At 30.9% G+C, this 26,949-nt stretch overlaps 3 protein-coding genes across 4 annotated transcripts; 1 reads left to right on the top strand and 2 right to left on the bottom strand.

The window, feature by feature from the left end:
* Positions 1-595: 595 nt before the first annotated feature.
* On the bottom strand, positions 596-1,772 carry LOC124833484 (uncharacterized protein At1g08160). Its single transcript, XM_047307979.2, has one exon. The coding sequence runs from the start codon at positions 1,653-1,655 to the stop codon at positions 912-914; it is 744 nt and encodes a 247-aa protein (XP_047163935.1). The 5' UTR covers positions 1,656-1,772; the 3' UTR covers positions 596-911.
* Positions 1,773-4,119: 2,347 nt separating this feature from the next.
* On the bottom strand, positions 4,120-11,801 carry LOC124833483 (serine/threonine-protein kinase Nek5-like). 2 transcript variants are annotated; one of them, XM_088092665.1, is made up of 14 exons: positions 11,237-11,801; positions 11,062-11,128; positions 10,917-10,982; positions 10,794-10,840; positions 10,653-10,698; positions 10,478-10,558; positions 10,330-10,372; positions 10,189-10,238; positions 9,024-9,105; positions 8,905-8,954; positions 7,232-7,305; positions 6,874-6,925; positions 6,129-6,779; positions 4,120-6,027 (listed from the first exon to the last, which is right to left on the bottom strand). In XM_088092665.1, exons 1-14 carry the CDS (start codon positions 11,332-11,334, stop codon positions 4,321-4,323), a joined length of 3,114 nt encoding a protein of 1,037 aa, XP_087948791.1. In that variant the 5' UTR covers positions 11,335-11,801; the 3' UTR covers positions 4,120-4,320. The 2 variants fall into 2 exon arrangements, with proteins under 2 accessions (XP_087948791.1, XP_087948792.1); XM_088092666.1 differs by lacking the exons at positions 10,189-10,238; positions 10,794-10,840; positions 10,917-10,982; positions 11,062-11,128; positions 11,237-11,801.
* Positions 11,802-23,743: 11,942 nt separating this feature from the next.
* On the top strand, positions 23,744-24,315 carry CLV3 (CLAVATA3). The gene is made up of 3 exons (XM_047307981.2): positions 23,744-23,819; positions 23,910-23,977; positions 24,148-24,315. Exons 1-3 carry the CDS (start codon positions 23,744-23,746, stop codon positions 24,313-24,315), a joined length of 312 nt encoding a protein of 103 aa, XP_047163937.1.
* The last annotated feature ends 2,634 nt before the right edge of the window (positions 24,316-26,949 follow it).

The raw sequence follows: 26,949 nt of genomic DNA, 5'->3' as shown, positions 1-26,949 counted from the left end.
AATACTGGATGATGCAGGCGTTTTGACTTGAACAACATTAACCAAGTTTGAATGCTCAAAGATGAATAAAACTCTAAAGCTTTTGTGTTGTCAGTTTGAATTGAAGAGCCTATATCATCGAGTTAGATATTTTAAACACCATTAAAGTGAAACATCTTAAAAACTATGCTTCAGTAAGACAACCGACTGACAGGTAATTTACTCGGAATCAGTATCTTCACAAGACTAGAGTTGAGTAAAGGTTTGTAAATGAATGTTGAGTAAGAAACAGATGAATGAATTCGTCACAATCTGAACAAACTCATTAACAGAAAAATGCGAACAAAAGCATCCGGCAGTAGTACTTAGTTCAATATTTGTCCTGTGTATAAAAAAACCACCATTTGTTTCTATTATGATTTTAAAAAGTGCAAACAACAACAACAACAACAACGTAGCTTTTCCTTGTTTAGCCCGATCAAAGACCAAAGCTTCGGAGATGTTTTTAAAAATCAACATTATTAATTAATTTGAAACATCTTTTCCTAGACAATATCCGTCATACTACACATATATTCAGTAGAACAAAGATCAGTGAAACAGTAAGTCAGTGATATCCAAAATAAGATTAATATCTGCCCTCTTTGATGCCTCCAATAATCATACACGTGCAAACTTCCAGCATCAAAAAATTTCAAATCTCCACTGATTTGAAGTCAGGTGTTCTAGAAGGCCAGGCAAATAACATAAGATGTGATGTGATGTGATGATAACTATCTACAGTCATACACTACCAACAAAAAATTCCATTCAAAACCTAAACCATATAGCATAAACATAGACCGTTGAAAGTATCAATTGCCCAGACAATCAGAAAACGAATCTCCAATCGAACCTAGGGTTTTTACAAAACATCGCCCTGACCAAATAATTCACGTCCAAACCTGACATTCCCGGTCTCCACCGACCAATTCGCCGGCACTGGAATTCGAGGAAACACTAACGGGAACTTTCTGGCAGAGAACCTTGAGGAAGCGCGTCCGGAACCTCCAGGAACCGGAACGGAAGGAGGTGGAAGCGACAATCTGGACGTCAAAGAGGACGGAATTGTCGGCTCGTTCGGCGTTGAGATTGTTGATGAGGGACGGTCCGAGGTAGGAGCTGGCAGCGACGAGGGTGGCATTGAGAGTGGTCTCAGATTTGGTGTCCTGTTTGAAGGGAGCGAGTTGGGAGTTGGCGACGTCGGTAGCGCGGTAGAAGACGAAGGAGCGGAGGGCGTTGTAGGTGATGGTCATCTTCTTGTTGCCGTTGCGGACGAGGAAGGCGAGGTGCCACGTGGCGGATAGGGATTGGGAAGTGGTGGAGAGGTTGGTGAGGGAGACGGTGTGGAGGGTGAAGTGTGGGAGAGAGGGGCGGAGGACGAGCCAAGTGACGATGAGGATGACGCCGAAGATGACAGCCAGGCAAATCATGGTGGCGAAGAAGGCGCGAAAGAAGGAGCGGGAGGCGTAGGATCGTGGAGGGGGGTAATTGGGGTTGTAGTATTGGGGCTGGGGGTAGGGAGGGGGAGCGGCGGCATATGGATATGCGGTGGCGGTCGGCGGAGGTTGAGCGCCGTTGGGGTGGGGGTAGGGCGGAGCTGGGTAGCCGGTGGCGGGGCGAGAGGGATCTTGCATAACGGAATGGAAGAGTAAGCAACGTAAAGCGTTGTTTGTGTGTGTGTGTGTGTGTGGTGGAGTGAGTGAGAAAGTGAAAGGTTGATGTTTGGATACGTTGTTGAGATTTGTGCTTGTCGCTTTTACTAATCTTCAATTTTGGCTTTCTATAAAGAATAATAATACCTTTTATTTTTCCTCAAATTCATTCATTCTAATATCGTTTTCAATCCATGCTTAAGGATTAAAAAGATTTTCATTGTATATTTTTTTATGATAAATAATTTATCTTTTTTTAAAGATAAGATTCCCTTTTCTCCATCCTCTAAAAGTATATTAATATGGTTTTATATTTTTATTTTTTATGATAAACAATTTATCTTTTTTTATTATTCATACCTAATTTGAGCATATGATTTTGACTTTAAGCTGACTAAATAGATTTGGGTGAAGAGCGAAATGCGTCTAACAACGTGCTCAACGTGGGCACAAGACAAGGGACGCAACCATGTTTCATAAGACACCAATTGTTGGTTGGGTTTGTTGTGCTGAGTTGGATGAGACACAAAAAGTGAGGTGCCAATGCTTAACTCCGTTAGACCAAGAAGGTGAACAACATTGGAGATACGAGAAAAAAAAATGGTAATTTTGACGGAAAACGTTAGTATAAGGTTTGACTAGGTTCCATGAGGATGACTTGCTCGCAAAGACAAACCTAAATTATCTCACCATCATCGTAAAAAGCAATGTCCTTTTATACAAAACATTTGCGATAGTTCAAAATTTATAATAATTATAAATAATATTAAATTATTATAAAAAAATATTATAAAAGTATATCATCTTTTAAAGAATTATATATCTTTTAAGGCACTTTCTATAATATTATTTTCCATTGTAATTCTTTTATTGGTAAAAATAATAAGACTTTCTTTAACGAGTGGTGGTGTTGTTGTTTCCAATTTATTGTGCCAGCTTTTAAACAACTTTGGTTTGAATGTTTTCTGATTTTTAATTGAAACTTATCGCTTCGTTTTTATTTGTTTGGGTTTTACTGTCTTTTGTAAAACCTTTTGAAAACATACTATGGTTTTGTAATTAGAGATGAAAACAAAAACAATATTTTTTTCTCAAACTAAACAGAAGCTAACATTGCATTATACTAACTTGATTTTCATTAACTTATTGACAACTTCTGGTTTATCAAAGTACGCTTCTTTATAATAATTAAAGTCCGGTTTATGTATCATTGATCAGTATTGACTTTTTTTTTTCTCTAAATGGTATTACTATATCTTTTTATTAATTTACTTAACTAGAAAATAAAGTAACTTTGAAATACTTTACACTTAACTTTAATTTTTCTTTGAAATTCCACTTTATCATTTTAAATTTTTTATGTATTTTATCATCTCAAATTTCAATTATATATATATTCTCATATTTTTATCTTTTAAAATTAGTGCTCTCCCTCTTCATTTAACTTCAAATATCTACTACATTTTTGTTTGTTTTCAACCTTTTAAATTTACTCAATTTAAAAAACCCACATATTACACAAAATATATACCTCCTCCACACGTAATTATAACTTTTAGAAAATTGTATATATCTATAAGAATCCTTATAGTTGATTTTTGAAGTACCTTTAAAAAAATAATTTTGAAAAATAAACAATAACATTAAAGATCAACCTGTTATTTTTAACTAACTTTCTTGTTTATTAACAGCTAACAATGTTGGAAAATGAATAAAACTTGAAAAACAATAAATAAATATTAGAAGAAATTTGATACACTAGCCTTTTAATATATATATATATATATATATATATATATATATATATAGATATAATTTATTGTGCACGAAAATATAATTAATTACATCTTCCGCATAACTAATTATATGGTAAATATTTTTTTAATCACTAAATTATTAATGAGATTTACACTATGTAAAAACATAGAATATAAATTATGTTGTTAACTCCTTACTAATATTTATGATTCTTATCATAATACAAAATAATTAAAATAACATTACTAATATAATTATTTTTTTTACTTTTTTTTCTCTTTTTATCTTTTCCACTCATACTTTCCATTCTCCAATTAAAACAAAATATTCTTAAATAACGTGAATTAGTTGAAAAGGTATTATAAACAGGGTTAGGGAGTAGTATTTTTTTTCTTTCTTCATAAATGAGTATTTGTTATAAGTTATACAGAGGAATCATCAAGACAAATATAGTATATTTTACCTGACGCTTTCCATTACTTAAAATAAGTATAAAACGAATTTTATGTATTTAAACTAATATGTTTTTAGTAAATACTTTGTACTTTTTTGTTAAAAAAATAAGCCCAGAATATTGCATTCGCTAAATTTCTCCATTGGGTTCTTATTACATCATAATTGGAGTTCACGACGTATGTAGAACACTGAAACAGCACATAAATTCTCAATATGGCCTGGCAAGAGCATGTCCACACAATTGATCGTAAGTTGATGTTATTCATTCGTATGGTAACTATTTACAACAGCATAAAAGAATTACAAAATAAGTGAAAGAAGAGATAAAGCCTGTTTGTTCTCTCAATTCAAGTGGCACTTGAAAAGCTATAAAGTAGAAAAGTAATTGAAAATATCAAACACAAGCAAACTTACCATGGATTTAAACACCCCATTAACTGCGTCCTCCACTTTCGTCAAGCATCAGTCCTTTTAAACTCTTGGCTAACCAAATGGCTGTTTCCCTTGGGGAAACTTTATCTTTTCCAAAAGGCTTTAGAACAACTGCAAGTTCCTCCAATCTATTTTGCTGCAGCAAATCTGCAGATAACTCTAACAGTCCTTCAAGGGCCTCAGCTCTCTGCCTTGAAGATTTAACATCCAAAACTTCCTTTGCTGGTGGTTCCCCTTCAGCTGTAGGAGGGTATCCGGAATACTCGGGGGGATCAAATTTAGCAACAAGAGAATCAGGATTTTCCACATCTTGTTCCCTGACACCAGGATTGTCAGAAAGACTTGATTTCATGCTCAACGAGTCGGTGAAACTTGAAGATTTTATGTTAGGAGGATTATTCAAGTTTCTAATTTCCATATTTTCAGAAATATTTGCCTTCAAACCAATAGCTTCTGAGCAACTAGAAGATTTTAGGGTCAAAGGAGTGTTCACGTTTCTCATTTCTATATCATCCCTTACAATGTTGATAAACTTACCAACATCTACATTTTGAACTCCCATCTCCACGGATTCCTTCACTGGCTGCTCACTCCCCACACGATAACTGCTATGGCGTATGACATGAATGACATCATCAAAAGCTGGAGGAAAATGACCAACAGCTGGCCTTTCTGGTGCCGAAACTGTTCCTTTCTCCTCTTGCAAAACTTTCTGGCTTGAAATTTTAGTAGAGATAATCAAAGGAGAAGTTTCTTCCGCTGATGACAGTCTTCCCCTCACCATAAATTTGTCATCACTGGAGAAGCACAGAAGTTTTGGCTGGCTAACTTTATCAAGCCTGTTATTTGGCTTGCTTGATGGACCGAATTCTTCACAAACAGACTTTTCTCCGGACATGGGGAGAGGCTGTTGAGGAGACTTGGTTGAAGACATCTCCTTAGAAACATCTTCTATTTCTTCTGTGATTTCAGCAGAGGATTCTACAGATGTATTGTCACACCTGGAGCCAGCAGATGTGATCCTCTGATTTATGGGAAAACTATCATCAGAAGCAAACATTACCTTAGCATCTTGAACTGAATGATCTGGAGATAAACCGGGACCTACTTTCTCGTCATTAGTCATTATCTTCTGAAAGTGTGGCGTAATGACAGGGGCTTCTTCAGACAATTGTTCAGACATCTCAAAATGCGAATAAGATGCAGGTGAACCGCTATCTCCTCGTGATTCCACATTTTCAGCGTGGTTTAAACTCTCTTCAACAAGAAGTGTTGTTTCACTTAAGTCAATAAAAGTGGTTGCAAAATCAGAAAGTTCGAATCCTTGAATAGAAAAAGAAGATGAGACAGAGTTACTGCTGTCTGTTTGCATTCCTTTGGAACTGCTTTCAAAAGTCTTTAAAGGCTCTCGAGTAATCTCTCTAGAAACAAGTGGTAGATGACTCTTGGTCAACTGGTTATGGCTTACCTTAGGCTCCCTAACCATTTTGTTTGGACTTGACTTTCCACTATTGTTTGCTGCATTGGGAACATCAAACCCAGCCTGCCTAACATGTCCTGGAAAAGAAGGTGGTTTAAGTAAGCTTGGAGGAGTCTTTTGCCTTGGCTTAGCAGGAACTTCACGACCTTCTACTTGTTTGGAAGGACCCAGTGGTGGAATCACAGTATGTCGAGGTTTAGTTTTTGGTGTGGATTCAATCATTGGTAACTGCCAGCATGCATCAGTGTACCAGAAATAAATTTCAATGCTACGAAGAAATCTTTAAAAGTAACTAATATTACACTAAAGCATTTATAACGGTAATGTACCTGATGCTTTGATGTATGTGATCCTTGAAATCTTTTAGCAGGATCAGGAGTTGCTTTTGAAGATGCAATAGTTGGCACCTCCAAATTCGGCTTCAAATCACAAGCACCAAAATTGGGTTTGGGCAATTTGGACAATGTCTCTGTATTTATTTTATGCGTCAACACACCACCACCCTTTATGCTATTGCCTCTTATCGGAGAACTTGTCTCCCTAAGTTTTCTATTTCTTAATGTTGTCACCACATTCTTAATTGCTATTGGTTGCTTAGGTACAACATTAGAATGATGTTCATTATTAAACTGCTTTGCCACCTCTTGATCAATGGTTTTGGCGTTGACTTTTATAGAGCCATTTCCTTCTTCATCAGGCTGGAGTTGTTCAGAGCCATCATCCTCGATTGAGGTCAAGTCTGGTTCAGTACTTTTGCTATCACACTTCTGCACTGCATTTGCAGTGTTTTTCATAATTGACATCAAACTATCTTTCTCTGTACTTGAACTACTACTGTTTTGACCTTCTGGCTTATTTTTTCGATGATGATGAACAGCAGAAATTGGTTTTTCAGGAGAACTGGCTGTTGGAGTACAGAAAGATGAACGATATTGGTCAACATAAGGTAATAAATAAGGATGCTTTAAGACTTCAGATGCCTGTGAAATTATATATTGAAATTGCTCGAGATTAGCAACAGTAGGAAACCAGTGTAACACATGAAATAAGATCATTTCTCACATAGAGGCTTACCGTTGGACGATGCTCAGGATTTTTCCTCAGCATGCCCTTTATCAGTGTTTTCCTGTATTTATGAACCAATGTTTAAGATTTCCAGTGAACATACATGAGAAGCAAGAAAAGAAATATATATATATATATATATATATATATATATATATATATATATATGCGTGGATACAAATGTATATGTATGTATATCATCCTCAAAACCTAGACAGATTTGAGCTTCTCTTATTGCCAGACAGAAGCCTTCATGCATTTCTATATGAATGGCAGCAAAAGCAAAAGACAACTTATTTAGCCTGAGTAGTCACTCGCTTCCTATCAACATAATGATACTAGCCTCAAAAAAGCAGATGATACTTACAAAGATGGGGAATAGCAGGGAGGCAAAGGGCCAATAGAGGAACGGTTTATCTTACTTATCAAACCTGCCATATCCTGAAACAATATTTACCATGCTTATTAAGGAAAAGAAAAAACACGATGACAAATTGCATTCTCACATATAACATATCAGACAAGATTGGGTCTACAACAAGCTTAAGTTTAGAAGTTCGAACTCCACTGATATCACAATAGCAACAACCTTAAAATAGGTCATGATAAGGATTCTGGAAGGGATAGTTCTTTGATCATGCCAAGGCTTTTATACGTTTTACCCTTCTAGACTACGTTTTACCCTTCTAGACTACTTACAATGATGGGTGGGCAAAAAATCTTCCAGGCCCAAATTTTTGTTTTACTGATCCAGTACATTATACATCGATTTAATTAGATCATATTTTAGTTCCGCTCAAATTTTTTAGTTGCTCAACCCAGATGCTGATTTTTTTCCATGTGGATTTTAGAAATTGGAGAACTCGTAATAACATTTCCCGCTAAGTTGGCGTTGAACGAGGAGACCAAATAGGAAATCTGATTCACTGAATCACAGTCCGTATTCTTCTTCACACTTCAATTCCAAAAGTCCAATCTCACAAACCCCAGTTCATGAAGAGGGGAATCTTATAATCTTCTTTCTCTCATCTTCATTTGCAACATTTCTTCAATTAATTTGGTAATAACTATTATTTTCATTTACTAATTCATTCTAGCTCAATTTCTCATACAATTCTCATTTTTCATTTTTTTTTTTGCATTAAAAAATTTCAAGTTGCTTCCAACGAAGCTTCTGATATGTTTGTAAACATTATGGCATGCACTCGTAATAAACTCAATTTTTATACTCCCTTTAAAGTAAATTTTCTCCATCGAGCTCTCCTTGTGTCAACCTCAAGTGCCTAGAGCATTAAAGCAAAAGCATTACACTCATGGAAATGGAATTATATCCTCAATACTGATCTCAGATTTGGTAAGTCCAATGCCTATCTTAAATTGAATATGTGCATTTGTTTTTTCTTTCATTTTGATGGAAAAATTAAAAATACACACTCCATTCTTTGATATGCATGTTATTATTATATATTATACCGGGAAATTTGTGGAGAATTTCTCAATGATCTCGTTCAATGGTTGAATAAATTTCTATATAATTTTATGGATGAAAAGCCACATCATGGAGAAACGCCGGCTACAACTTTGAAAATTTCATGTATTTTTCCCACATAGATTCCTTTGGTTTCTATATCAAGAGCCATTGGATTATGGTGGAATGATTACGAATACCAAATGAACTTCCTATGTGTCTTCACATTACAAGAGACATTCTTTTGGTATGTAACTCAACCATGTGAGATATTGTTCAGATCAAATTTTGAGGATAACATATTAAAAGAATGAACAAATGATTGTAGCATATCTATAAATACTTCGAAATAAGTAAAATACAATATATATATATATATATATATATATATATATATATATATATAGGAACTTCATAAGACCATTATGCAAATCAACACGTTATCCTTTCTGTTGAACAAAAATGCATCTTTACTATCTTTGTTTGATAAACAAATGTGATATTACATTTATGTGTGACTTCATGACCGTGCATTAGATTATAAGTAAAAAAGAAATCAATGGAAAACTTACAAAAGCTTTAAAAGCTGGGCGATGAGCAGCCATCTCATATATACAACACCCTGAACAACGAAAATGCATTTTAGCTATAGCAAAACGAATATCAGATATTCATTGCGTAAAACATATACCTAGTGACCAAATATCAGATTTGAATCCATAAGGAATATCCGCAAGCAGTTCAGGACACATATAGTTGGGAGTTCCTACCACCTGCACACAAATATTTACAGAAATTAACTTCCTCAACCAGTAACTTCACATTTATAAAACATGCAAAACTAATCACATAATACCGATGTCATATTATAAACCTATAGTAATTGAAAAATATTAAAACAAGGATTGTATCTTTCAAAAATGTGAAAGCTGATAAATACAAGCCCATTACAACATAGTCTTCCAGCTGAATCATATTGAAGTAGAAAATTCGATTAATCAAATCTGAAGCAAGGAAATTAATATATAATTCACTCATACAACATTCAATTAGTAAATGTCACCTTAGCCTATTTTATAGTATTTCCCATTACTACTGCAACCTTCTTAGTCATCCCTATTGAACTAATGTAATCTCACTTTGAAGATATATCACATCACATATGGATAGGTTTAAGTGTCTTGTTATCAACCAAGAAAATATTTATAGTAATTAGAATTAGACGAAAAAAAAATATAAGTTATTTAAAGGATTTCAAAGTTTATTTCACCTAAAACTAATAGACCTGCAAGTAGATGTTTTATATGAAACAAAAACAAATCCTTTTATGTCAAAAAACATAATTAAGCAATCTTATTTCTAGCAATCATAGCATAAGTGTTTTGCTAAGAGCGTACATATAATATCATCGTAATAACAAGAATGGGGAGTATGGTGTGATGTGAAGGAAGGAAAATCAACCGAACAACCAGAGAAATTTTAATTGAACATATTAGTGAAAGTGGTCTTTAGAGACGCTAACAAGCGTAGTAACAAAGTGAAGCTTTCTGTTCTCATGGAAAGATACTCTATGATACTAAGTTTGATAGGCTGATGCTACGGAAATTGAATGATTATAAGTAAACATGAATGAATATTCTTGGAGAGTAAGTACAACTAAATATGTCCAACTGAGGGAGAAAGCGAGAGTGATGTAAGGATGAAAAACCCCAAGCTCTAACTTGGTTTTACAGCTGCTCAGCTTATGATATGGTTCAACGATGCTGTAAAAACTTGAGAGAATTTCACATCATTCAAACAAAAAAATTGGATCTAAAGAAGAAAAAAAAGAGCAGAAAGTCCCATTTCTCACATACCGAAGAAGCCAAATCATCCGCTTTTAGTGTCTTAGCAAGCCCAAAATCCCCTATATAATTGTCAGGAAATTACAGACAAAATTCAGGATGAAAACATCATAATCTATCCCTAAATAAGTCAGATACGGTAGATGAACTCACCAAGTCGAACATCTTGATCCTTGGTAAGAAAGATATTGGAACACTACAAGCAGAGTTGAAAAAAAAAATTAATTCATTTTCAAATTGAACATAAAGGAGAAGAAAAGAAGCAGCACGTTTACATATAAATTTGTCTCATAATTAATACCTTTAGGTCGCGATGTAAAACAAAATTTGAATGCAAGTATTCCACTGCCAAGAGTAATTGAGTAAACCACTTGCAGAGTTTCTAGGCAATGCCAAAGACATCCAACGTCAGCAACCAAAATTCTCAAACGACAATACGTGAATTACAAAAACGGAATATATTTGTGGCAAAATACCTCCTCAGGAAAGCAAACCCCATTTGACTTTTTCATCAATGCAGCCCTGTTAAACACAACAAAATAGTAAGTAATCAGGCATACATAACTAGAACTTCACACGACACTAGTTGGAGTTCACACTTCAAAGATATTACTCACATGTCTCCACCTTCACAATATCCAGTAACAATGCAAACATAGCAACCCTGCATCACAACCAAAATATGCTTAGCCGAAAAATAAGTCATAATATAACAATTGAAATGGTGTGCTGTGTCTCACCTTCTCAACCCAAGCCTCTTTGAATTCCACAATGTAAGGATGCTGAATTCGAGCAATAAGTGCCATCTACAATTCCCAAAACAGTTAACAAAGGTCAAATCTCAGAGCACTTCACAAATCAACAAACAGGTAACCAAAATCCTACCTCCTGATGAGCAGATCTTCTGCATCGTTCAGTCTGCCGCGCGAGCCTGATTTTCTTCAATACGTACCTGCAATCCACGGACCAAACGAAGCCTCAGTTCTCAAAATTCAAACGAACACAATCCAGTTACACACTCAGTCAAACGCAAAAATCAAGGCGCAAAAACAGCGCGCACTTCTTCTTCTCCGCTTTGTGGTTCACCAGAATCGCGGCGCCAAACGCTCCGCGACCGATCTGCTCCATGATCTCGTAGTGATCCATCCGCGACTCCATCGTGCTCCCGATCCAATTGCGATAAACCGGTTACGCTCAGAACGAAATCCACCCTCCTAACTCCGGCGACGGCGCCTAAACCGTTTCTACATTGCTTCCGCAACCGAACCACGTGCGACGCTATCGTTCTCCGCTTATGACCATCCCTAACGTGTCTCCGCAATCAATGCAATAGTGCCTCCCCCACACTCACTTCTCTCTCACACTCTCACAACGCAGTAATGATAACAATAATGCGAATTACACAGCGCAATTATCTTGCGCAGAAACTGCAATGATGAGGTTACTTTTTTCTTGTACCGAAAATGAAAACGAAGAACAGGAAGAACTAAGAAGAAAGAAAAGAAAAACTACACACACACTCTCCCTCTAAGATGACGCGTCTAGAGAGAGAAAGAAAGAGCACACATACGCCGACAGTCACAGCTGGTCTACCACACCAACTTCTCCCCCTCGATTTTTGGTCTTTACTTGTATATAATAATGTAGTATATATACGTATTTATTAAGAGCATCAAGTGATGGGTTATTTTTCTTAATTTTGTTTAAATTAAACTAAAACCCACAATTACGTAAAGAATTAGATTAATCTCACTCTCAGGTTTCGTTAACTTCAAAAATCAGCATCCATTAACATGGATTACAGTGGAGTGTGTCGCCATCGTGGCGGAAGTACCAGTATCTGTTGCTAATTAACAAAATAGAAGACGCCAATTATGTGTAGAAAGTAGAACTCAGTAACAGCAGAAGCTACAATTGCAGGGTTGCAACAGTGCCCAAAGGAAATTTTTAGGACAAAATAAAAAATACCCTTACTTTAATATGATTTTGGAGTAATTTTTATTAACATCCATAAATTTATTTGAGATAATGCCTTTTTACTGGATGAGGGTATAAAATATTTTTCAGTATCAGTTAATTATTTGTTGTATTTTAAAAGCAATTAATTGATGATCATGTAAGAAATTATACTAAGTGTGCTAAGTATACATCAATATGAAACTCATAAATTTATATAAATTTATATTAGTAGTATAAATATTTTTATGATGTAAATCGATTGAAAAAATATCTTTTACACCAAATGATCATCCAGTCATAAATAGATTAAATGATCAATTTCAGTCACAAACTACTCGCAATTCTCGTAAATCAGCAGGTGATTTTGTATTTATTGCGTTATTAATACTTAAACTGCCGAATCATTTTTAATTTTAGTATCAAACTTAACAGATAACCTCCAAACATAACAAACGAACCCCAAAAATAAAAGTGAAGACACCCTTTACGACTTTTAAGATAATAGATTGTTGACTCTGATTCTACACCCATATTTTAATATTTTCCGTAAGATATACAAACTAACAAATGTATCATATAGTATATAATGTCAATGAGTTATTGTAATATTTCTAATTAAATAAAAGAACGACATATGATATATGATATAGTATATAGTATATCCTTCTGTTGTGCTCACCTAAAAAAGGTTATTGGGTTGTCGTTACACAAAACATACCTTACATGGTAAAGGACACAACCTTTGTCAATGAGAGGAGGCATTCGTTACATGTGATTTTTAAGTTTTTTTTTTTATTCCTATACTGTTTTCTTCTTCATCCTTAAGTTTTATCCGAAGTGAGGTGTTGATGTTTTTGAAACTTATAAGAGAAGTAGATAAGTTGCGTTCTGATACGAGGGTGAACTTTTTTTAAGGTTATTTTTCATATCTTATAGATTATAGAAAATAGGTATGATTTAAAAATGCTTTTAGTTTTATTATCAAAATAATTTAAAAGTTTTTACTTTTATTTGATGGGCTTAGCAGAACAGTAAAATTTATATGTATATAAACCACTAATATAGAGACAATGTTCTTTATCTGACGTATTTTTTTTACCTAAATTTATTAAGTAGAAGAAATCATAAAATAGTGAGTTAAGAAAAGTAAAACTTTGTATTTTCATAGCATTGAAGAAATATCGTTCATTAATAATAAAGGAGTAGAGTCATTCATTGGATCAAATTTTTAGAACACTAAAAAATAATCTCCCAAGAAAGATACTTAATACTTGTTAAAATCATGTAATTTTAAGAACTAAAAAATTATTTAATTGGTACAAATCCATAATGTTTATCTAGTTCTTGTTGAATAAGTTGATGAAAAACACAAATAAAATATATTTCTTGAAGTACGTAGATTTATTCTCCTTAATTATTTATAATTGATTTGTTGCTTAAGTTTCTTTCCTGAATATTCTTAGAGGATCTCAATTAGCAGAGAGTTCTAAAAAATTAAATAAATAATCCGAGATATTATAAAAGAAATATAAGAGAGAGAAAAAAAACAAGATAACGAGAGAGAATAAATGAAAGTGAGAAAGTGTTTTTTGAAAGAATCATAAAGCCTTCTTTATAGATGAAAGATGCTATTGTGATGGGCTAAACCCATGGTATCTCGAGGAAATTTTGCAACTAACCTAATGTTTAATTTACGAAGGAAAAATCTGATCAACAACAATGCAGTATGTTCTAACAAGTCAGCACCACATCCAAAAAGGAATGAGAAGCTTGTTATAAAGACCCTGATAGTTGTGGCACATCTCGATATGCAAGGATCCAAAGGTGAATCCTTATCTTTGCAATACACTTTGTTTTACAACTATCTCCTATGTATTGCAAAGGATAAGATATAAAAGAAAAAAAACATAGGTCTCATATAAGATATAAAGCATCAGAGCTGATATAACAAGTTATATGAGTCAGTCCTAGACTGAGAAATTTAATACACAATGTAGTTGGTATAACAGACTATATGAACCAGAAACATTTGGTGTGTGCTAACGGTTTATCGATTATAATCCACCCCCACAATTCTTATTGTCAACATTGTGTTGCACTTGATGGGTCATACGCATGCTCAGTATTCCTGAGTGTTTTAGAGATTTTGCAAGAATTTCATGTAAGCGGCCTCACACATTCATATAGGTGATTTTATCAAGTATATGTTGAAAATTAAACACTACTCGTAAGAGATATGAAAATCATTAAAGTTTTGTTTAAAAAAAAATCTTACACCACATAGAATTTTAATTATAAAGTTTAACTTCTCACTAATACAGTCTCTAGCATTTTCACACACATCATAGAAATGAACATAATTGATTTAAAATCAATTTAGTGCTAGCTATGAGAGCTACTAAGTGACTTCTTTTTACTCATAACTTTATTCATGATATCTCCTATCACAAATGTTGGATTACCATCACTTGTTTTTTTACAAGTGGCTAAAGTTTTATTCCCCTCCATGCTTCTTCCCAAGGGTTTTGTCATAGGATATGCTAGATTTCATTCTGACTTCACATTGTCAATGAAAATTGTTTCATTATTTAGTAGTTGCTTACCAAATTATGTCTCAATTGTATATGTTTGTTCTTTTCATTGTAAATTTTTTTAGCTATCACAATGTATTGACACAGATAAGATTGGTTTCATTCCTAGTGGAGTGTTTGCTAAGATGAATTAACCCTAACAATTCAATTTGATCTTTTACAGAGTGACAAGTTTTTTTTGTTAATTTAGATTCTACACATATATCACATTTACTAATATGTTTATCATGCTTATTAATTAATCATAGTCATTGCAATTTCATAATATACGAAGAACTTATATGTCCTAATCTAGCATATCATACATCATACGAATTAATAATATAGGCAGAAGAACAAGATTCATTAATAATTTTGTAAATATTGAGTATAAATAAACATTGATCACAATATCTCTTCTCCACAATCATGTTATTCTTTGTCATAATAATGCTAGATTCAAATGACAATTTAACCCCAACTTTTTGCAATAAGGTTATATATAAAGATTAGATTCTCATTAATGGCACAAGTAGAACATTACTCAAGGTTACAGTCTTCCCAATTGTGAGCTTTAAAAGAATTTTCCCTTTTCTTAGAACAAAAGTTATCTTGTAATAACCAAGATATACATGTTCTTCTCCATCCCCCACACTAGTGTAGGAGATGAAAACATTTTCGTTTGCACAAATGTGCCTGGTAGCACTAGAATCTACCATATATTTGATCACATTAGTCACAAGATTTATTTCAAAAACAACCACAATAATTATATATTCTCATTGGTTATATTTATCTTAAGAGGATTGTTGTTCCTAACTCTATTTTCTTTAAAAGTGGGGTTATATGCATTGGGATGAGATTTTTTAACGTTAACTTACTCATCAACCTTTTTCTCGTACCTTTTTGGAGCTTGAGAAGACAATGTCATAACCTTTTATAGTAGCATACTCCTTAATAGCTAATATTTTCAACTTTCAAAATATTTAGAAAATGTTCTGCAAACATTACCTGTATTTTGAAAACATTGTTTGACTTCTCCAATGTAGAGTTGATATTGTTGTTCATATCGTCAACCTCTAAGTCCATAAGATTATTGTATAAGCTGACGAAAAACACAAACAAAGTAGACTTCCTGATATGTGTAGATTCGTTGTCCCTTAATAATCTATCCGTAGTGTATTGCATAAGTTTCCCAAAATGTAACAAGAACTTCCCAAATTTTATGAGAATTTCAAAACTAACAAGAAATTTTCAAAAATTAAATAAATAACTCAAGATATTATAAGAGAAATATAATTAAGAGAGAGAAAAAAGAGGGAACAAGATGAATGAGAGTGAGAAAGTGTTTTTGTGAAAGAAGCGGAGAGTCCTATTTATAAATCGAGGATGCGGTTTGTGATGGATCAAACTCATAGCATGCAGAGAAAAGTTTGAAACAATATGCAATCTATTGCAACAAGTCAGCACCACATCCGAAAAGGAATGAGAAGCTTGCAAAAGACTTTGATAATTGTGACACATCTTGATCTGCAAGGATCCAAAGATCCTTATTTTTGCAATACACTTTGTTTTACAACAATTCTTACAACAAGATCACGATATTTTAAACACATAAAATACTCTTTGAAAAAAAAACTCTAATACATCTTGATTGTAAAAACTCAAATCAACATTCTTCCAATGTAAAAAATATTTCAAAGAAAAACATAAATATTTCTTTTTCTCCTATTTCAACCCAAATAATTAATAAAACTATAATAGTTTTTTCACATTCTTTTTTAAGAATGAAAATATGTTTTAACGGATTTGTTATAAAATAAATAGATAAGTACCAAAAAAATGTAAGTAACAAAACAAAGTGTAAAGATAAAAAGTAAAAATTCACATAAAACATATTATGAGTGATATATATTCTATTGATAAGAGAGAAAAAGATGTATGAGGTCTTTATCGCCTATTTTAGTAAGCTAAAAATTATTTTTCCATCTTCTTTTATTCTTTGTAACACATTGTTGTTTTCATTCTTTCATGTTCATGGGTGGAACACATAATTAAACACAACCAATTCAAGTTTATAACACTAAATTATGTTTTTCTGTATTTTAATAAGTTTATGGCAAACATATTTGTAAGGTAAAACAACTTTTTCTTAAAATTGTTTTATTGAGATAGACTAGAGATTGACCATATTCGAAGTATGAATTGTTTGTATAAGATATTTAGATCACTTTTAACATAAAACCTTTAAGATTTAATATTTATGAATCTTGCATTAACAACCTTATATTTTACTTTTATATATATTTTAAAAATGTTAGACCTATACTACGTACAGTTGCAAAATTATAGTAATCTCATATAATTTGAAATATTGTTACAGTGAGAAAACATACATAATTGTTCGACATACCAATGTTGTTATGACGAAAAAACATAGGTTCTAAACTTAGAAAGATTATACTCTAATATAACAAGCATATATTAATTTTAACGTTGAGGTGTTAATTTCAATGGACAACAGTAATGTGACAAAAAAACTTAAGAAAAAATAAAGAAATATCTAGATAAAGAAATCAATATACAGAGAGATGATTTATAAATACATTTTTTAAGAAAAATATAAATATAAAAGCATATTTTATAAATTAAAATTAATTTATACACAAATTAGTTTATAAAATCGGTTCAATCTTTAATTTTAAATATGCTCACATATATATATATATATATATATATATATATATATATATATATATATATATATATAAACAAATTCGTTTTTTATTATTTTTAATTTAAAAATCCTTAGTTCAAACAAATCCTTATACTTATACCAATTCCCGTAAGTTCTTTTAGGATAAAGAATACAAGATAAAATTAACTAAGTATGTCAATATTAATATACATACAAGATAAAAAGTAAAAAAAAAAACTAATATATATATATATATATATATATATATATATATATAAATTTTACTTTTTAAATTTATAAAATTACTTACATAACTAAATATATTAATATTTCATTCTAAAATTATATTTATATTTATTATTATATTTAAATGTAATATTTTGTCATTAAGAAAAATCTAATAATGATTAAAAGAGCTGATTAATTTTTCCTAAGATAACCATTGAAAAAAGGAACAAACAATGAATGCACTTTGTGTATTTCTTGTAAACTAGCAGCTTTGGTTCCAATTCCACAGTTTTGTTTTCTCTTCTGTTACTTCCTTTTCTTAACTCTTAGCATATGACAAAGAAAAAGGAAAATGAAAGACAATAAAGAGAGTATCAGTAACTTTAATCATTACCTGGTGGTGGTCAATTACAGGCTATATAGGGTGACCTTTATATTAACTGATTAGCTGATTGTAGGTCAATCACTGTATATTTAATAAATTATTTGTTTTCAATATGAAATTCTGTTTTAAAATCACGTTATAAAATAAGAGAGAATTAAATATTTAAACTGCGTTTATACAAAATATGTATATGAGTTCTATAATATAATATTATGTTTGGTCAGTTTAAACTGGAAGGTTAACTAATCTATAATTTAATATATAATCGATGAAACGGTCGGATTAAAACTGAAGTTAATTTTAAAAATAATTATATTAATTTTAAATTAAATTATTATTAATTAGATCATAATTAAATTAATATTATCTAAAATTTATATCGAACTCTATAAATAGATGTTATAATAGGTTGATTACTTGTTAAATATTTATTAATTTTAACACAAGAGCCTTCTGTATATAACTTCTTAATTCAACCTAACCATAAAAAAAACTGTTGTAAAAAGTAGACTTCGCCTCAATTCCTTAAACTTAAATATAAACAAACATATCTTAGTCGAATGGAAGGTGGTGCTATTACTTGTATTCACCTATCCAACAACGATTAAATGAACCATTAATTTGTCACCTAACGTAGCATCTCCAACAACGATTTAACGCCTGATTTTCAATTCAATGCGTAAGGTAAGTATACAATTATCGTGCAGGAATAAACAATGAGTAGGACAACGTTGCATGCATTGCATCTTGTTCTAGTTTAAGAAATAAGGCTGAACCAAAATTTTGTGTTTTCTTTTATTATCGGAGATTCACATTAAAGATGAAAAGATTTTATAATTATAAATAATGTAAATTTTATTTTGTAAATCGATTTTTAAAGATTTAATATTAATTTTTAAATTAAGTATATTAACATCATGGATCTAGGAAAAAAAAAAGGAAACGGAAAATATAGATGTGTATAAACTACTGCTAAAATGAAAATCAGAATTGTCTTGAATGCTCTGTTGCTGAAAAGTTGTGTAGGCACATTAATGCTTTGTTTGGTAGAAGGAGGGAATTGTGATGGAGAGTGATTCGAAGAAAAAGTGAATAGAAGTAGAGATGGTTTAGTTTAACGGAAAGATAGTGAGTTTGAGAAGAAATTGATTGATAAACATTAATTGATTTAATTTAATCGAGAGAGGTTAGTGAGTAGTGTAAATTCAAAATTGTCTTTTTAAAAATGTATACATTTTCTTGTTATAAAAATGATTATATAAAAAAGGGAAAATGAATTATTTGTTAAAAAATAATTATTAATATAAAAATATCATTTATTAACTGACAATAATAATTAAATAAAAACTAAATAAATAAATAAGTCCAAAAATCCCTTACTTTCTCATGTAATTTTCTCACTCCAAATTTTTTTTTGAAGTCCATTCAAAACACATCTACCACATCTTTAAAATCCTTTCATAAATAGTAAATTTATTGCACCAAATACACCATTAATGAAAAAAAAAGTTGGAGGGTAGGATGCTACTCATAGAGGGTAGAAAGTTACTTTACATAAACTCAAATACATAAAGTATATTGTTTTAATAAAATGGAAGGAGAAAAATAGAGCACAAAATATACGAAGGCAAAAACCTAACTACCCATTCTAAAATTTGTCTTATAAATTAGTTTGTATCTTGGGCTTGTTTAGGGTGGTAATAATATTTTAGACATCTATAGAGTTTGATTGAAAATTTTGGAGAATAAAAATCAGAAATAAATTTGGAGAGAAAGTTTGAAATAGAATTTTAAGTATTAATTTAAATACAATTATATATATATATAATAATTTTTATTTCAAAACTAAAAAGAAAAAAAAGAAAAAACCCCAAACCCTTACCCATCTCCTTCATTCCTCTCAACCCTTTCTCTTTCATTTCTCTCACTCCAACATTTTCTCGGTCATCCTATGGTAGTCCCAATTGAAAAAAAATAAGAAACACGGACTCTTAAACAATCTTACAAAAAAATGATTTTATAATGAGTTTTCATTTTATAATTTTTGTCTTATCTAATTTTATCCAATTTTCACAAGCATAAAGGAATTAGTAATTGACCTGGAAAAAAATCAGAAATACTTGCTGTTAAACCATTTCTTACAAAAAAATGATTTTATGAGTTTTCATTTTATAATTTTTGTCTTATCTGATTTTATCTAATTTCACAAGCACAATGACATCAAGGAATTGGTAATTGGCCTGGAAAAAAAATCAGAAACACTCGTTAAACAATTTCTTACAAAAAATGATTTTATAATGAGTTTTTCATTTTATAATTTTTGTTTTATATAATTTTATCTAATTTTCACAAGCATAGTGACATCATAAGGAATTGGTAATTGGCCTGGAGGGATTTTTTTAGAGATGATGATTCAACATATGAAATTAGAGAGGTTAGTGAAAATGATGAAATTGAAGAGATCTTGAATGAACCTTGTCTGAAGGTAAATATGTCAATGACTCAACTTTTTACAAAGGAAAATTGTTTAACGACAAGTGTTTCTGATTTTTCCAATTGGGACTACCATAGGATGACAGAGAAAAGGTTGGAGTGAGAGAGATGAAAGATAAAGGATTGAGAGGAATGACATAGGTGAGTAAGGGTTTGAGGGTTTCTTTTTTTTTTTTAGTTTTGGTAAATACCCTTAACCTTAAAACTTAGAAACCATGATATAAGGGTATTTTGTCTACTAAAACCCGGTACACATTGCTAAAATGTACCAACTGAAAAACAGACGTACGCGCGTTATATATATATATATATATATATATATATATATATATTAAAGAGAAAATTTTGGAGGAGAGATGACCTGACGCCTTAAAAAATATTATAGTCACTCGTTTACGTTGTTTTTGTATCGAGTGTTGATGCTGTTTGTTTTGACGAATTTGCAGCGAAATGCGAGTGCCAATTTGGAAGTAACCTTTACAGAGATTCTACGCACAATTGAAGAGATGGGAAAGGAAAGTTAAATCAGTCCAAACTAAATTACCTATATGTACTTGTGATTTTAACCTATATAAGTGAAATCATTTAAAAATATAATAAGAGAATCGATTCTCCTCTTTTATTTAAATATGCAGAATCGATTACGATTGTCCTCTCTCGTCAGTTACATATAACCAATTCAAAATTACTGGAGAATAATAGTAATAATGTAAATAAATAAATAAATTACTATTATTATTATGGTTAATTATGCTTTTTTTTCTTTAACTTTTAATGAAAATAGATATTAGACTCTCTTCAAAACTATGGAACAATTTAGTTTTTACTCTTTAAAAATGTATAAATTTAATTATTTCAACCAAATTTTCATTGAAGCATAAATGTGATGTTTCTTAACTAATATTTGAAGCGATATAAACAACTTAAATATTACTATGAAATAAATTTAAAAACGTCAAATAAACTTAACAAATTCCAATTAAAAAAAAAGTAAATTTACACATTTTTAAAATGAAAAGATAAATTAGACTAAATTTTCAAAGAATAACTAATTTCAAATTTTACTAAATTTAAGAAACAAAAATATATTTAACTTTTGTTATTATATTATCACGAAACTCAAATAAAACCACATTATGAGTAACATATTATCTCAAAATCGATTTTTAGAGCATGAAAATGTTTTTTTAGTTAGGAGGAAAGTAATTTCCACTTCTTCACATTTGTTACAAGAAGTTTCTATCGATAGATTCATAAAAAAGTTAAAAAAATAAAATAAAAATCCCCTTAAAAATTAAAAGAGTAATTGTTTAGATGAAAAACATATAGTAGAAAGTTTGTAATTACTTTGACATATATATGAAGAAATTTACCAAATCACATTCACTTTCTTCCGCTTCTTCTCATTTGATAAAAAAAAATCATATAGTCACATAACAGACTAATTTGTTATATTTGAATAAAGGAAATAATTGTTACTTGTTAATCAGTATTCTAGTTAAAACTTATTATATAAGGATAGTCAAAATTGATTATAAAGAGATAAAAAGAAAAGAAAAGAAAAAGAGTAATTGTTTAGATGAAAAAAAGATAGTAGAAAGTTTGTAATTACTTTGATATAATAAAATATTTTTGTATATTAACATATTTGTAAAATAATTTTTTAAAACTAGCTTTATATAGAAAATAATTTATAAAAAATTTAAATTAGATTTAAAATATAATTTAAATAAAAATAATAATACATTTTAATAAAAAAGTTATATTTAAAAAATAAATTAATTTTCTAAATATCAATATTTAATTAATTAATTAATTTTACTATGATCATAGTTTATTACTTTAAATATGTGTTACCATATATATTTTTTATTAAAATGTATACTTTTATATTTAATATATGACATTATAATATAATACAATAGTAATATAATTATTACAAACATTCTTTTATGAATGTAAATAATCAAAATAATATTTTTAACTATAATTAATTATGTTAAAAGTATTTTATAATTATTTACAAAACAATTTCAATAACTAATCACGCATACTTTATTACCAAATTCTTTGGAATACAACCAAGAAAAATTTATTTATTAATCTTATTAATAAATAAAATTTGGTTTTTTAACTAGTGGCAAATCTAATTGCTTAGACAAAATTTTTTAAAATTAGGTTTATAGACGAGTTGCTTGTAAAAGTAAAAAAAAAATCATAAAATTTAGATTTTGTTAACAAAAATTTAATCTTTCCATTATCTTTCAAAAAGTTTTATTTTTTATTTATCAGAAAAAAAAAAAAGAAGGTGATGTGATAGAGATTTTGCATGTTATGGTGCGGGAATGAATTAAAGATAATGATAATGGTTAGATCTTCAGAAGGTCTTGTTACTGCAAACGCATCTTCAGCCCAGCTCCATGAAAATCTCACTTTTGTGCCAAAGATGCCACCAACCACATCAATCAGTCATTTCATCTTTTCAAAAAAATTTCCTTTACTATGACTTGATCATGTTGTCATTGGATATAGATTATCACCCAATTCAATTCAAAACCAAAAATCATACTCAAAATCTTCCCTTCTCACTCTAATTCTGTTTCCACCAAATGCCAAAACCCATCATCACTACGTTTACCTTAAACTGCACACACACATACGTAAGTAAAAACTACATTTATACTAAGATTTTTTAGTTTAAAAAACAACTCATTAGTATTTCGATAAGAGCCATTAGATTTCTGTGTGTGTAGTACAGATTCTTCCCATAATAGACACAATGAGATAAATCTGTAGCAGACATATTCATATGTTTCGATTTGAATCTTATATTCTTAAAAAACATTAAATATTATAATTTTAAAAAATAATAGGAATAAAAAAGGAAAAGCATATCCTCGTGAGTTTATTTTGGCATGATGCATTAGATGGACACTTGCATTGTTGGCACCTGCCACCAGGTGATTTTCAGGTGGCTCGACAACCACACAAGACGGCGCTGTCACAGAGATAGCAGTGGTATCTATGGAATGTGTTTTTCAATAATTAAATTTTAGCTTTACTTTCTTTAATCATTTCTTTTTAAAATGGCTGCATGAGCCATCATTCTAAACTTTGAATCATACCACTATAAATAACTCCACACCATTCTCATCTTCACCTCACAACACACCTTCCTCTCCCTGTGCAAAAGTTGCACCCCTTCCTTCATTCTCTCAGGCTTTTTTCTCTTCAATGGCATCAAAGTTGATTTTTACCACTTTCGTTTTACTTATGCTTCTGTGCTTGCTTCTTACGAGGGAGCCTTCTGGTTTGTCAATGTTCTTTTTTCTTGTTAGTCGAGGAACAAAACAAATGCATGGAGTAATAACTGTTTTATTCATGTTTATTGCTATTGCAGGTTGTGGTTCTGCATATGAATGCTTTGGTGCTAATGCAGCTGGTCTCGGGGACATTCCAAACAGGAAGGTCTGTCACACTTAACATATATAAAAGTTGTTCACATTTCAAAGGGTTTTTCTCTTTTTGGCACTTAATTTTATACGACCATAACATATGAGAATGATGTTTTTGGAACATATCTTCTGGGATGCGTATATGTTGTTCTTCATTTCTGTAACTTTAATTGCGTTATGCAGGCGCTGACTCTTTTGAAGAATAAGAAAACTGCTCTAAAAGTTTTGCAAGGATCATCAAGCATCAAGTATGGTGAAAAGCCACTGAGTTGGGAGTTAAGGAAGGTTCCTTCAGGTCCAGACCCGCTGCATCATAATGGTGTCAACCCCAAAAAACCTCAAACTCCTTAAACTCACCACTTGAACCTGCTTTGCCCTAGTTTTTGTTATCAGTGTGAACATCTATGGCATATGTTTATTGAAAAAAAAATATATAAACATACACTCGTTTTCTTTTTTATTATCTCTTTGTATTTCTCGTTTTCCTTCACCTCAGCCACCCCATTTCCTGGTGTATGTTTATGGGTGCTCAAATGTATCAGTACTTTGACTTGTAGTAACATTAGTTATATATATCTATGTATGTCATGTTTTTGTACTTAGCTTTGTTGATTAAGTAGTATTCAAAGCATGCATCCTTCAAAGTTAACTAAAAGCAGTGAATATGATGGATATATACTTTGGAGTAAAAGGAAAGAGAAGAAAGCCAGTGTTATTTATGATGGAATATTTTTTACCTGCCAAAACATATCGTGCACACAGCTCATTCATGGATTGGACATGAACAACAGTGACATGATGTGCTCTGGCTCCTTTCACCCGAATACCACAAAAATATGTATATGCAGATATGCTTCTGCAATAACTAACCTTGAGCTTCTATTCATATCTATCTATGCTCATGCTGACGCTAGTCAGTTGGATATGACAGCAATGTCACAAAGATGACGAAAGCGAATCATTTCCATTTTCAAAAAAACACCCAAATATCTAACTTATACAACATAGTGAAAAAACCTAGTAATGGGAACAAAAAGTAACCGTGACCCATAACCAAATCCAGTAAAATATTATCGGACCGTGTTAGCGAAGGCATGCATGTTTTAAGAAATATATATAATTCGTGAAACATTGTTTATAAAGTTGAAAACAGCTTCGCTGCGTGCATATGGTGTACTTGTTAAGATGATGGCTAATCTTCGCGAACTCGTGCCTCTCTACACTACACTTCTCGACGCTTGCTCTTCCGCGAAGCACTTAAAGAATCTAAAACAAATCCATGTGATGACCATCACCTTAGGCATTTCAAGCAATGACTTCATTCGAAGCAAGCTTGTGTCATCCTACTCTTGTTGTGCCCAATTGCACGAATATCCTCTTCTCCTTCACCAATCGCCAACCCGTGTCCTTTGATCGTCACATGTTATCCGTGGTGCTGAAATCTTGTTTATCGGACTGCCGCTACATGTTGGAGAACAGAATGGTAGGACGGCTTCATGTGGAGGAAAGAACACCGATCATTGTGCCTACACGCCCCGGATCATTGTGTCTACACGCGCCGATCTTGAAGTAGAACGGGCAATTCACCGTGACCTTCCCCGTCCCAAATATCGATGGCAAGGGCTCCGCCATTGCCACAACCACAAGGTTCAGATGTGGTTTTACTTCCTCTCTTTGCAGAAATGGGGATGTTAACCTTTGTTTAAAAATAAGAGAGGGAATGTCTGAGACTGAAATAAAAGGAAAAGACGAAAATTAGAGTAAAATTAAAAATTTAGATTATTTTAACTAAATATGAAATAGTAAAAGGTAATATTAATAATTTCATTTTATATTTTTATATTATTTATAAAACTTTTATTGTTATAGCTACATATTGTGTTTGTAAAATTTTTATAATTATTTATATTTTTAAGTTTCTAAACTAAATCTTGGTGAAATTGGAATTGATAGCCTCCTCAAACTTTTATACATTTTTTATCTTTAAGTTTAAAACATAATAGATGTACTCATTTTAATATAATGTGATATTAATTCTTTTTTATTAAATGATATTTTATATCTGTTATTTAATTTGAATGGTTTTAAAGGATATAAATAATTCAAACATTTGACACTAATTTTTTTTAACACAATTAAATTAAAATGATTATATATTTTTTTAAATTTAATTTTAAAATATATGAAAATTTTGAAATAGAACGAATTTTTAGATGGTATAAGTTTAAAAACTAAAAATATATTTAGTTTTTTTTCTCTTGTTATTTTAGAGGTTATGTTTAATTAAAAATATTTATAATTAAATTGTATAAATTAATTATTTTATACTTTTTATAATTTAATACTATTTTTATTTTAATGATTCTCATAATATATTTTTATTTTTCATTATAGTAAAAAGTTGATGTATATATGTGTTACTAGTAATTATAATGAAAAATATACCTTTTAATAAAATATAAGATAAGAATATTTTTTATTATACATGAGATGTCAATAAGTAAGGATGGTTGTAAATTTTATTATTCCATCTAAAATCCAAAATAAAAGTTAATGGATTTGTCCTCCACCTAAATACACCTTTCTACTAATTCATATATAAAACGTGATGTTTTTAATTATTCAATAATTAAAAGAATATATATTTTTTATCCAATATCAAAATGGAGAAATAAATTATAATTATATAATATTAATTGAGAGTATCATTTAGACTACTGATGTCAATCTGACTCACCACATGTTCGGGTTAGGTTAGATTTGAAAAAAAATGTAATTTTTGATACGGGTCAATTTTCAATCCGACCCACTCAGAACTCAGTTCACTTAGCCAAATTGACTCACCAACCCATCTAATTTAATTTATTTATTTATTATTTTATGTTTCAATATATATTAATTAACATTTTTTATTGTATTGTAGATGAGGATAAAGAAGATGTTTCGAGAGAGAAAAATATTATGGGTTTATCCATCTAAGACTCT

The sequence above is a fragment of the Vigna umbellata genome, chromosome 6 (genome assembly GCF_029865625.1).
Source record: "Vigna umbellata cultivar VRB3 chromosome 6, Vumbellata_1.0, whole genome shotgun sequence".
In the NCBI taxonomy this organism is placed as follows: Eukaryota; Viridiplantae; Streptophyta; class Magnoliopsida; order Fabales; family Fabaceae; genus Vigna; species Vigna umbellata.
The sequence above is the reverse complement of the archived record's forward strand: the minus strand, read 5'-3'. Positions and strand labels throughout refer to the sequence as shown.